The 14170-nt window shown below is 40.4% G+C and overlaps 1 protein-coding gene across 3 annotated transcripts in view; it reads left to right on the plus strand.

The window, feature by feature from the left end:
• CASR (calcium sensing receptor) overlaps positions 1-14170 on the plus strand; it is an 80455-nt gene that overhangs the window by 42098 nt on the left and 24187 nt on the right. For all 3 annotated transcript variants that reach the window (XM_029214263.1, XM_029214264.1, XM_029214262.1), the window contains 2 exons: positions 8333-8756; positions 11096-11402. In XM_029214263.1, coding sequence (XP_029070096.1) covers positions 8572-8756; positions 11096-11402 — 492 coding nt within the window. In that variant the 5' untranslated portion in view covers positions 8333-8571. The remainder of the gene's footprint in view (positions 1-8332; positions 8757-11095; positions 11403-14170) is intronic.

The raw sequence follows: 14170 nt of genomic DNA on the forward strand, positions 1-14170 counted from the left end.
AATAAACGTTGCTGGCACAACGAGGCAGCCACTTGGAAAAAAAGACAAAATTAGATCCATACCTCACACCACACACAAAAGTAAACTCCACACTGATTAGGAAACTAAATGTAAAAAAAAAAAAGATAGCAAATAATTTAATAAGCTAGAAAGTATGGTGAGTTCCTCTATAAACTCAGTGTAAGGAAAAGCTTTCTAACACTGACTCAAAATCCAGTGGCAATAAAAGAAATAATTCATAAATTTGACTACATAATAATGTTTTTAAAAATTGCATAGTAAGGTAAAGTCAAAGAAGAGCTGCCAAATTAGAAGAAAACGTTTACAGCATGTATCACAGATAAAGGGCTAATCCATAATATATAAAGAAGTCTTAAAATTTGAGGGGAAAAGGACCAAAACTCTGATGAAAAAATGGGAAAGATATAAGAACAGAAAAAATTTTAATAATAATAATAAAGAAATAAAAAAGGACCAGGCATAGGCCAATGATAAAGATACGTCACCAACCAAGGATTCTGATTAATCCAATTTTGTGCACCTGAGGTCCATTAAAACTACGAGAATTCCCAAAATAGATTTTAGGCTATAATTGAAAGTAAGTTTAATCTTCTGAAGACCTAAAATAATACTAAAACACACTAGGGTGCTCTGACAAATCAGAAAAAAAAGAAAAAAGAAAATGACTTCCTTTTCATCACCAAACCTCACACAGTTTTTTCAATGAGTTCTGAGTTCCAATTCCTACTATGATAAAATTGGCCACCACAGTCCAAACATCAGTGTGTCAGAAGCCTTCAGTGTGAACCAGATAAACTTCCCAGGTCCCTTTTACCTCTAAAATTCTGTATTTTAAACTAATGACCTGGTGTCCCAAATGGTCTGTTTAAATCCACCCACTCAGTTATTGAGGCAAAAATGACTTTCCCAGGCCCCTTCCTCCTAATTACACAGGGAGTTTCACCTGGGGACACAATTGCCTGCAGCAAAACTCTAGATTTATGCATTTGTTTGTTTGTCTGTGTGTTTTATATCCCTATCACTGTTTATAAAAATGAAAGATTTAACATGATGAGGAAATTGGAGTGAAATAAGAGCAGTAAGAAATAAAAAGTAATACTATAAGTAATATTAGAACACAAAAATGCACACTTTTGGTTTCTATCTTAGCTAGAGCTGGGCCACAAATTTGGCTTGCAGCTTCCTAACAGTTGGAGCAGAGATGGAAACAGAAGGAGATAAAAGATTCACAATGCCTATAAAGTAATTTGGGCAGTTTTTCCAAAGACCAGGTTTCTACTTACTTAGAGATGTGTCCCAGTGGCATGCTGCAATAGGTTCTACCAGTTCACAAGAGGCAATGGTTAAATATCAAGGATTTTTGCAAGTTGGCTGTTAAACCATTGGTAGCTTGAAATTAGCCATGGTGGGAATATTCAGCAAACACTACAAGTCAGGGCATTTGGGGGTTTGTTTGTTTTTGTTTTTTCTTTTTGCCTTCAGAGAGCTGGTTTGCCAGCACTCCACTGCATGTTCCAATGGTCCTTGTAGGCGGACACAATGCAAGGCCAGAAGAGCTACAAGTAGGAGAGAGAAGGGCTCAGTGTGCAAACTTATTGAGTATAGCAGAAACTCCCTCAGGAGAAAAGAGAGGGCATATATGCCTGAGACCAGAGAATGACGGCAGAATACATCCGCATTCACCTAACCCACCTCAGTCCTTCCTTCTTTCTGGTACTACCCTTTGGAATTTCATAGCTGGGGTTACAAAAAATATTAGGTCCAGTGAGAGGCAGACATACCTCTCCATTCAAAAATGCATCCAGAGAGACTGGGAGAGGCTCAGGTGAAGGGTTTTATGCTTTCCACTAGGTGAGCACTTCCCAAACCTGTATTTCACAGCATTGTAGCAAGTGTCCTGAAGGGAGAAAAGTGTCCCAGGCCGAAATAAATTTGGGAATGAGTGGGTTAAAGTTAAGCAGTTTTCTTTACTGCAGGTCTTACAAGAGCCTTTAGGAGGTGAATGTGCCCTTTGGCACAGAGTACACATCAATTCCCAAACTTATCTTACACGAGAATACCTTGCGGTGGCACGTCTTGGGACACCAGGCTGAAAAACGCCAGCCTGGGTAGTCAGGGTTCCTTGCGATTTTGAAAGGCAATACTGAGGATGTTATCCCACAGAAACATTACTTTCACGTAGGACTTGAAGCTCTGGCATTTTTCTTTATAAAAACATGACTTGCATGTCTTTGAACCGTTTCATTAAGTCTGTGGGTATCAACATATCCATCAGCAGAGCTTACTTAAGGCAAATGTTTCAGGCCAAGGAATTTCGTATCTCGTGTCCCATGTCCCAGGGAACTCACTCAGTCCTGGACCACCCTGCATTAGTAATGTTAATGCCCAAAGCCAGTGTCCACTTACTTTCAACTCACCAGATTCTGGACTGGAGAAATGAGCATTTCTTGTCATTTTTTAACCTTAATTGTTCACCCCCCTCAACACCCATTCTATTTCTTTTTTCTTCTTCTGTCACTTTCTTTCTTCTTGCAATAGTTTCATAAACTGCTAAGACAGTGTATCATGCCATGGGCACTCCACACATATTCAGTCCTTTACGGAGCCCCTCCAGGTCCCCAGGCCATGAAAGGGACAGACCAGGCCCCGCGTCAAGGAGCTCATAGTACAACATTAATGAATGTTCGTTTCCTCTCCTATTTGTCTTCTTTATTTGCTTAGTCTCCGCTCTTTGCCCCACTTTGCTCGGCGCCCCCCGTGCTGCTCCTCCCCATTCTCGTTCATCTTTTCACCTCCCTCCCCTGATAGCTTTTTCCAGTGACTAACGGGGACCCAACTCAGCTGGTTTTTATCACGCTCCTGTCCTTGCATTTTTCCGACTCAGTTAAGCCATTACCAGAGCTAAATGAGGCATGGACTCTCCAAAAGTCACACCTGTCGTCGGGGAGATGGAGGGTAAGACCCTGTGCAGCTGGTGGGCGGGCAGCAAGCAGGGCTGGAGGGAGGCAGCCGAGTGTGACCTGGTAGTTTGTGTTCCCCCAGTGCTGAAAGAGGGCCCTCATTGTGAAACAAGATGCCCCTTGCTTTAATATAGAAAGCATGGAGTCTGACACAGAACTGAGGACGGTCACGTTTGTGATGACAGATGAGATGTCCCTAATTCTTTGGCAAATGTGTACCAGGTGCATAGAATAACCCACGTTGTGGATGTGTCCTCAGCAAGAGGTAAAGAAAGCTGTAACCAGAGCCAGCTACGCGGGGTTTCATGATTATTGGTTGAACTTCCTCAGGTTTTTCCCTGTTCACCCTCATTAAAACATACACGTTTCACCTTTCTGCAGTGGTGGCTTCACGCCTTACTGTTAGTATTCTTTATGATCAGAGTGACAAAAGAGGGCAAAGATCACAGTAAACCGGAGACAAATCAGTGTACTCACCCTACGAAGATAAATGATAAATGATCTCTACTGGAAATCAATTTTGGTTGCCACCTTATTTCTAGGCAACCTAGAATGTTTATTTCTGCAGCCTAGGAATTGAGAAATTGTAGCTTCTGAGCTTGTTGTGCTTCTAATTTACAAGAGTGGTTTTATGTTCAGAAGATCTGTGCCTCTCTTTTCTCTAGCTGAAATGTGGGCAAAATCATTCTGCTCTAGAGTTACACAATTTCCAGAAATGTTAAAGCCAAGGGGCAAAAGCCAGGGTTTTTACTTTGATGAGCATTGAAGTGTTGCTGTTTTGACCCTAACCTTGCCTTGCTATCCTGTGTTAATTTGTCCTTAACTCTGGAACTTGGATGAGCCATCCAGCTTTTTGGACAATTGCAAGGTCAACAGATTTTTTTGAGCATCCATTCAGTACCAGGTTCCTTGTTCCATACTGGGGATGCAACTGTGATCATGATGAGGCCCCTGCCCTTGGGAACCTTCAGTCTTGTGGGGTGACCCCTTCCCTGTTCTGTCCTAGAATTGCCCAACCAGCCCCTGGTTTTTACTGGTTATGATTTATTCATTCATTCAGCAAATATCTGTGGAGAATCTACTAAGCTCTGGCACTTGGTACCAGGCTACAATGAGAAAAAGAGACGGGCCCTACCCTCATGAAGCTTCCAGTCCCCAGCTTGAGTTAATTCAGTGTCCTGGCAGTCACCAGAAAGAATGTCACTCCTCCCTTTGTACTTTCTCAATGCTTAGTTCATGCCTCTCCCCAGGTTTTGTATCACTGTAATTATAATACATCTTCCTGTCTCCTTTTAAACCATGAGCACATTGAAGGCAACTGTCTCAACTTTCTTTCCTCAGTACCTTGTACTCCCTAGTGTCTAGCAAATAGAGGAGCTCAATCAATGTTTCTTGAGTGAATAAATAGTTGCATGAATTTAGAAGTTCATGAACCTGTGGAACCATAGACCAGTCTGCTCTGACCTCCCATTCCAAGTCTCTTGGACGAGGAGCTCAATGATCAATCAATCACCTGTCAGTACTGAAACACTCCTCGTGATTTCAAGGACGTTCTAAATGTAAAACCAGCTGTTCCACGGGTCATTTCTTCTTCCAAACATATCTGCCATTGAGATAAAGAACAAATACTAGCTTCAGCTTGTATTTGCGATACTTTTTGCAGGAGGGTAAACATGATTATATATGATTTAAATGAAATGAACTTACAATAAAGAGAACGAATGAGTTTATTTGTGACTCTTGGATAGATACTGTTAATATATCTGCAGTGAGAAAAATATAACAGTGGCTTAAACAAGCTAGAAGCTTTTTTTCTCTGTCATGTCAAAGTCCAGGAACAGTCTGATATAGAGCTTCTGCTCCATGAAATCCTCAGCTCATGGCACCATCATTCCCTGGGATAGGCTTATGGTTCAATATGGGCTCCAGCTGTCACACCCACCTCCATGCAGCAGAATGGAGGAAGGCAGATGAAAGAACAAACGCCAACTGTCTCTTAAGCAAAGTTTCCTAGAAGCTGCCTCAGGGCACTTCAGCTTACATCCTACTGGCCAAAACATAGTCATATAACCACATATAATTATAAAAGAAGTTGGAGAAAGTAGTCTTTATTCTGGACAACCTTGTCCAGCTAAAAACTATTTTACTGTGCCATAAAAGGAGTATGGTACAAGGGATACAATTTAAAATCTCTACCATAGATCCTAAAACTGAAATGTTAGTGATTATTCAAGAACTTTTGTATTCTAATTGTTGCAAACTGAAGTCACAATGATGAACCCAATAATTAATCCATTGTGCTAGGGTCATGCTTGGTACTGCTGTGATTGTCGATATCTAGTGGGTAGGAGGAGTGAGGTAGAAAGAAAAGAAAGCTTTTGCGATTAGGAAGTTGGTGGGCGGTGATGGGAGTCTGGCAAAGGCAGTGGCAACAAGAATGGAAGAGGGAAGGCAGAGTGGAGAGAGATGGTAGAATTAACAAGACAACGTAATCGGAGATGGGAAGAAAGGGGCAGGGAGGATCTAGAATGATTCTCATCTTTGAAAGCAAATTAGACCCTGGTAATTGGACTAAAAAGGGTGGTTTGGAGACTACATTAGACTCGAGGAGTTAATTGCTACAAATTGACCTGAAATCTCTCCTTCATCTATTACTTCTTGCCATGAATTTTCTCTTGAATGGACTAATGAAGTTAATAAACTTCTCCAAGTAGTTAATCTTTCACAGGAAAAATCTAACAGGTCTCAGTGACTTCCCCTAGCCAGTTATAATGTTCCCTTTCCTAATTCAGTACACCACACAGGACTCCTTAATATTCTGAGTTCTTGAGGCCTTCTTAATTCAAGTGCCAGAATTTCTCACTTGAGTAATCCAGTCCCCCATCTCAAAAGTGGAGTTTGTATGGCCCTCTTTACCACTGTGAAATTTAAAATACATTGGATGTTTAAAGGACCTGACACTCTGCTTCGTTCAATAAATGCTAGTTTCTGTCTCCTCCCAAAGTATTTTCTTTTCTTGTGCATGCATTCAACCAGCATTTATTCAACAGTTACTATTTCAGACATTGTGCTAAGTACTGGGGAGCAAAGTTGAATTTAGTCATTGGAAACAACAATATATATACTATATATATTTTTTTCACTTCTGAATGTTGAGGTAACTTCTGCCCACTGGCTGGGGAGCTCCTGAGGGCAGGGAACATGATGTGTGTGGTACCTTTATATTTCCAGTCCTTAGCACATGTACTTATTAAATGTATGAATGAATATATGACCAAGGTTAAGAAATGAAGCCAAAAATCTAAGAGCAGGACTGGAGTCAGAGAACTAGGATGGTCATGGATGTTCAGATGTTATTTCAGACAGTTCTGTGACTGTTGAGTGTCTGCTGGGGTGCTCCTTCCATTCGGGGCCCAGCACCCTCTACTTGTAACGCTGTAGGAGAAAGAGCCCCCTTCCTAAGGGGCAGGGGCAGCATATGACAATGGTTAAGAGCTTGGGGTCTGGAATCAGACATTTATGCATCTAATTATAACAAAGTATGATCAATCTTCCAAGAGAGGAACTCCAAAATCCAAGATATAAAAGACTATAACAGGTGGACCTATCTAATCTGAGAATCCAGGGCAGGCCTCCTTAAGGAGTCCTCAAAGTTGCTCACTGCACAACTGAGGGGTTAGTGTGGGTAGAAATCCAACCTGTGCTCCACTCCCCAAGCTGGACATCTTGGTACAAGGTTGTATCTGGCCCATAGGAGTTCTTTTCTCCATTCACACAACGACCCCACAGTTGACCAAGCCATGCTCCAACAGTTATGGACGTCTGAAAGCTAAAAGACAAGTAGATGTTTTCCAGAGGGACCAAGGAGGTGGAACAGCATGTGTGAGGTCTGAGAATTTTTTAAAAGGCCTAACTTGAGGATCTAAAGGAAATTCAGTGTGCATGCAGTATGGAGTTCAAAGGGAAGACTAGCAAGAGTGAGGCTGGAAAGGTATTCATTACAGCTGGCGTTTCCTGTGGGTTTACTAGTTACACTGTGCTAATGGCTCTCCATGCATTATTTTATTGAGATCAGAGGTTAAGTGACTTTCCCAAAGTCATATGTTAGGAAATAGTGGAACTGTGATTCAAAGCCAGGTTTAACTCCAGAGCCTGTGCTTCAAACCACTTGTTCCGTGGCATCCAAAGACTTGCAGAGGTGGGTTGCAAAGGGACAAGACTGAAGGCAGGAAGACCAGTCAGGAAATAGTTGCATAAACCCAAGTAAGAAATGCCAGGGTACTTAAGATGGCCTTGGAAATGGGAAGGTGTGGATGGATTCCAAAGAGATTTAGGAAGTAGAGTCTACAGGACGTGGTGGTTGTTTGAATATGAAGGATGATGATGAGAAGAGGGAGGGGGTAAGGAGGATTCCTTATTTTGTGTCTTTGTGGATGGCATGTCGTTTGCTGAGGAAGAAGACAGTGAAGGAGGAACAAGGTTGGGAGGAAGGTGAGTTTAGAGTCTGTCAAGTTGGAAGCACCTGTGGGACATCCAGGTGGCGACGTCCAGTCGACAGTTCAGTGCTTGGGCCTGAACCTCAGGAGAGGCTGTACAGTCAGTCAACGTTGGCATGTAACTGGTAATTAGTAATTGACCCACAGAGTGGGTGAGATAGTGTGTGGAGCGGGAAGAGCAGAGAGTTCCTACTAGGATAATGATGCTGAAGCAGAAGGACCATTCCCTAGATCCAGCTGTAGAGTTTGGTAGAACACAATCCAACCCTTGATTTATCTGCATCCTTTCCAAGAACTATTCTTCAAAGGTTTATGGAGTATCATATTATAAATGGAACCAGAAATCTGGGATGAGGAGGCCCCGAAAGCGCGGGGGGGGGTGGGGCGGAGTACAATAATAAATAAAAATAAGTGGCCTTCTCTGACATTTTTGTTTGATTTGGAGTCAGATTTAAACTTAACTATGACTCATTCTGTATTTTCCATACAAACATATATGCTGAATAAAATAGCATTACTAGTAGTATAATACAAGGAACTGCTACCACTAGGCCAATTCTGTGCATTATTCACATGGAAGAATGAAGGGATTAAAATCCAGTGGCAACATCAGTGAAGGCCTCAGCTTATCAATGGCCTCTTTAAAATGAACATGGTCCTTCTCTGATATGGGCAATTGAAATGTTCTGTATCTTATGTGAAGTGCTATAAAAATGAGGCTCAAAGCCATGCCCTCCCCACCTGCTACCCCTCAGCCTCCCTAAATGGAAATTCTGAGCCACTTCTGTTTCAGTCATCATAACAACATGGGATTTAGGCTTAGCTGAATTCATTTTGTTTCTCTTTTGTTTTTAGAAAGTACTACAGGCGGTCTCTGCATGATGTGGCTTCTGAAGACTCAAGAAACACCCGCCTCACTAGTCTGCAATGGAGAGGGCAGAAGTGGAAATTCAAACACCACGGTTCCGTTCTGTTACTAATTCTGTAGACATGTGCCTCCACCGCAGGGAGTAAGTCACACCAAGGGGGAAAGTTCTCAGGGGCCCCCAGACCACCAGCACCCTTGTCCCTCCCCCTGGAGAGAAAGCAGAACTATGGCATTTTATAGCTGCTGTTGGATCTTCTTGGCTTTTACCTGGTGTACTTCTGCCTATGGGCCTGACCAGCGAGCCCAGAAGAAAGGGGACATTATCCTCGGGGGGCTCTTTCCTATTCATTTTGGAGTAGCAGCCAAAGATCAAGATCTAAAGTCGAGGCCGGAGTCTGTGGAATGTATCAGGTAAGGTCAGGAGCCACCTTGGAGAGTCTTTTCTCCTCCTGGTGGTTGGAGAAAAGCGGTACCAAACACAAAATAATTTTTGCAAAGTTGGTTCTCTCTTTTCAAAAATGGTGATTGGTAACCATGCTGAAGCTTATTATTACCCCCCCCCTCATTTTTTTAAAAGAAATTTTTCCAAAAATAAAATGTCAAAGATACTGAATAGAAAAATCCATGGCCTGTTGGAGCCGTGCTTGGTCACTTGGTAACTCAGTCATCATTGTTCACCTGGAGGCTGTGTTACTTAATGGAAGACCAAGTACCTAGAAAGAAATTTATTGTAGGTTTTGCAAACCTGAGTAGTAAAATCTCCTAATGACCTTAAGTGCCCCAGTGGTCATAATACCTGAGTGTTGGCTGCCTCACTCTTATTTTTTTTAAGGATTTTAAAGCTGAAAGAAACTTCAGTGGCTGGCATGACCTGGGCGTCTTCAAAATGCAGCCCGTAGCATTTGGAATCACTCCCATTAGAATTCTTATAGAAAGCTGAAATTCCCCTGCTAACACAGAATCCATCTACATAGATAGAGAAACACAGAATCCATCTTAACTCTCTCACTGGACTCTCTCTTCGGCCATTTGAAGACAGCTAACATGCCCCCTTGAATCATTTCTTTTCCAGACCAAATAGTTTTCTAAATAATTGTTTCATGACATGATTTTCAGACCCTCACCATTCTGGATGCCCTCTCTCTGATGTTCCCTAATTTATCATGACTCTTAGAATATGGCGTCTAACACTAGGTACGATTCCTTCAAATAGTATCTGACTTCTGCAGAGTACAGAGGGCTGTATATCACCTGCCTTAATCTGGACATCAGAGACCATTACTGCACCTCAAGTCTTGACCCATCTTGTAAGAGAGAAGAGCACTTTCTCTTGAGATTTGCAACTTCCAGAAGGGATCCAGCACTTTCCCTTGGTCTTCCTGATAGCTAGAAAATGAAAATGAAAACTAGAATCGTTCCAACAAAACTGGATTTCTGCTCGTGTTCTAATGAGGGCTCACAAATTAGATAACATTTTCACATTTTTTTATGAGTGCAGAAAAACTAAGTGTAGAATTTCACTGATGCTGTTTATATCCTTCACTTAACCCATGTGGACAAATATCCTTTTTGTTGTTCCCTCGCTGGACAGAGTTGTGCAGGTGCCACATACATACCTGAGATCAAGCAAGAGCTTGTTCTGAAATTATATATATATATATATATATATATATATATTGTATTAAAGAAAGATAGGAAAATCAGTTTAGCAGCATAGATGTTTTAGGTAATGAAAAATTCAGTAATAGATCTTCATAACTTTGCAGGTTTAAAAAAAATAAATAAATGAAGGAAACATGAAGAAAATGACTAAGAGAAAATGTCACATTAAAAGTTAGACCAGGACATTTAGGAACCTAACTGATACAGTGAAGTATAACAGCTTGTATTTCTTTCCCCCTGCCTTTGAGTTCAAGTCAGGAAACCCACGATACAAAGAGAGAGCCTGCAGACTTGTTAGCTTTTCTTCTCTGGGGGCTGATACACTGATTCAGAACATTTATCAAGCTCTCACTATGTGCTGTGTCCTGGAAGAGTGAAAACTATGTCACTGACCCTGTTTCTCTTTGTTAATTTGCTTGATTTTTATTTAAAATAATGTTCTTTGAAAAGCAATGCATGCTTATTTTTTAAAATAGAAAGTATAAAGACAAAAGCACACAATTTTAAAACTCATCATTCTACCACCCAGAAGTGACCACTGTTTGTGAATAGCCTTCCTATGCATAATATTTGTTTGCTTGTTTGTTTATGAAGATATCACTCATTTCCCTTTCCTCTTCTACCTCCAGGAATGTCAGTTTAAATTTGTGACTCTGCAAATCTGAAGTTATTTTTAGCTTCTTATGTATTCAAATCCTAATCTATTTATATTTTCCCTGGTCCTTTTTTGTTTTTTTTTAATCTCTGTATTACTTTTACTAAAGTACCTCATATCAGTTATTTCAAATTCTTTGTTGGATAAGGCAGATACAAATGATTCATTCTATTACTAACCACAATCCTTGTTATTATTAGTCCCTAACTCTGTGTGAGGCACCATGCTGAGAATTGTGCATAATTATCTCATGCTCACAGCCACCCTCTGAAGTAGGTGTTATCCCCATTTTACAGAGAGGACTTTGAGTCTCAAAAAACACAACGTCATGAAACCAGAGTAATGGAACGAGGCTCAGACCAGCTTTGCCCAGTCTGTACTCTAAAGAAGTTGACCAGAAAGCCTCTTGCTTTCTTCCATTTCTTTCTTCCAGGTATAATTTCCGAGGATTTCGCTGGCTACAAGCTATGATATTTGCCATAGAGGAAATAAACAGCAGCCCAGCCCTTCTTCCCAACATGACCCTGGGATACAGGATATTCGACACTTGCAACACTGTTTCTAAAGCCCTGGAAGCCACCCTGAGTTTTGTGGCCCAGAACAAAATCGATTCTTTGAACCTTGATGAGTTCTGCAACTGCTCAGAGCACATCCCCTCTACTATCGCGGTGGTGGGAGCAACTGGCTCAGGCATCTCCACAGCGGTGGCAAACCTGCTGGGGCTCTTCTACATCCCCCAGGTACCCGTGCCATCTCAGATGGGGCGATGTGGGCAGGGGCCAGGAAAGCAGGCTGGGAGGATGCCACACCCAGTGTCCATACAGTTTGCTATTTTCCCTTCTCTGGCTTTACTTTGGCACAAAAGATCTTTTAATTATCTGTATCGTGACCACTGGGGATTTTTGAGACCCCAGAGTCAACAATGTCAACTGAGCCTTCACAATTCCAAAATTCTTTTAAACATACCTTGTATAAAACTTTGTCTTTTATTCCAAAGGGTTCAGTTATTTATTTTCCACTCCATTCCATCAGTAAATGGCCGTTCTTCTGCCTTTACTAAAAGGAATGAGACCAAATGATGTAAATCCCACCTTTCAAACCCAAAATATCTGCCCCAAACCCTAGTCCCTTAAAAGTCTCTGCCTCTCTCTCCTCTGGTTGAAAGTTTAGCTCGGAGGAAAGCAGAGCATATTTTCTCACAAAATCGGAACTTAATCATTATCTTGCACATTCTAGAAAAGGAAAATATTCTATTTCATTCAACAAATACTTGTAGAGTGTATATGAATAAGCAGTTTCCACCCTGCAGGAACTCAGCCTAGACAGGGAAATAGACGTCTGCATTTTCAGATACTAACAATTCACTGAAATAAGTGCTTTAATAAACATTTGTTCAAAGTTGCATATGTTTTTCACCAAAAAAAGACAGCAAACTCTAAATGCCATCTTATAACCTGATTTTTTTCCCATTGACACTATAGAGCAAACCTTTTTTTCATATTAATATTTATAGGGCTGTGACATCATTTTATAATAGTGAAAAATTGGAAACAACCTAAATGTCCATGGGTGGGAGAATCAGCTCAATTGTGTTGCATCTCATATATCCATTTTTAATTTAATTATATATCACACTTTAAATTATTTTCTTCAGTGTCTAGTATTTAAAATTTTTAAGACTACCTTTGATAAATTCACATTTCTATGCTGGGAGGTCTCTGTTTCCTTGGTGATAGCCATTATCCCTTTTTATACACGTGGCAACTGAAAAAGTCTTGTCATCATTTCCCGAATCCTTACTTCAGGGAATTAAAGGTGTTTCCCATGGGGAAACCCTGGCTCTATAATCTTTGTGCCAAAATGATCTGACAAAGCCCACAAGAGTAAATGTGTTGGGCAAGATGCAAATATGCATCTTTATATTTGGCATATTGCATAGTAGTATTTTAAATACACAGTTAAAGCAGGTTGTCATAGCCAACAGACATAAGATGTAATTGCCATCAAGTAAATAAAGAACACGAAGGGGAAGGTTTTAATTCATTGTGGTTTGGATGAAATATAAGGTTAAGTTGAACTTGAATTATAAAAGTGCTGAGAAGACTATAATGATTATCAGTCAAACCAATGTAAGTGTATCCGCAGCAGTGGTTCTCTGTCATGGCTGCCTGTTGGAATCACTTCAAGAGCTTTAAAAATACTGATGCCTGGGACTCACCCCCCAGAGATCCTGGTTTAACTGCTATGAGATGCAGCCTGGGCGTCAGGAGTTCTGAAAGCTCCCTAGATGAGTCTAATGTGCAGCAGAGCTGGGAACCACGCCCTGTTGGGTGAAGGCAGAGGCCCCAGTTGAACTTCTCATGCCACTCACGCCACCAAGTGGCTGGAACAAGCAGACCAGCTAGAACAAGTTGTGGTTAGAAGTTTTCTGAATCATTCATGAAACTCTCCCCTCTTACAATAAAAAAATTTTGTGTGTTTTTAAGGGGTTTTTTTTGGGGGGAGTGGGTAATGAATTGGTATTTATCCCCACTTTTATAGTTTTCCTTTTAAAAAGTGGACAAATATTATAAATGCATTCTTTAAGAGAAACATATCCATGGAGGATGTGTTTATTTGTAATTTTTATATCTTTAAAACTCTTTTTGGCCCATTTTTCAAAAAAGTATCAAGAAGTAAGCAATACTGAGTGAATTTACAAAAGGCCTGAGGAGACTTTTCATTTGCAAAAACCTGATCAAGAAGCCTGTTGTTTGGGTCTGCAAATAGAGCTCTCTAAAAACAATAACATCTCAACAATTACTTAATCTAACTACCTGCCTCATGAGGTGTCACAGTAGAGCAAGAAGGAGCTTATTTTAATAAAAGGAAAAAAATCACTTTCATATGATAACTCTCAAAATCAAAGCTCTTGTCAGAAAAATAATGCCTGCTCATTAGCAAAGTTGGACCAGGTCTTTCATGTATCAATGTCTTTTATGTTTTTGTTGTAGAAACTATTCATTAATAAGAAGAAATATATAGAAAGAATTCATTTTAAAGCACTGAACATTGAAAACTAATTGTTTCAATCAGTGAAAAATATTAAAAAGGCATTCCCCCAAATTTCTTCAACATGGTATTCTTAAGAAGTTTTAAATCTCTCTAGAAAACTGGAGAACAAGAGATATTAAACGTTCCTTCCATTCAGTGTAAAAAGGTTTTGTCCTTCATAGGGAACAAATGTATGGACACCAAGGGGGGAAAGTGGCGGGGGGTGGTAGTGGTGTGATGAATTGGGAGATTGGGATTGACATGTATACACTAATATGTATAAAATGGATAACTAATAAGAACCTGCTGTATAAAAAAATGAATAAAATTCAAAAAAAAAGTGTTGAAAGACAAGACTGCTAATGGCAAAAATGCTGAAAGAATGCAGGGATGAAATATGAATAAACCTCAAGTTAAAATAAAAATACTTTGTCCTTCAGAAGAAATGGTTCAATAACTTGGAACTTCCTAACTG

The sequence above is a fragment of the Monodon monoceros genome, unplaced genomic scaffold (assembly GCF_005190385.1).
Source record: "Monodon monoceros isolate NGI ecotype Baffin Bay Population unplaced genomic scaffold, NGI_Narwhal_1 Super_Scaffold_11, whole genome shotgun sequence".
NCBI classification, from domain to species: domain Eukaryota; kingdom Metazoa; phylum Chordata; class Mammalia; order Artiodactyla; family Monodontidae; genus Monodon; species Monodon monoceros.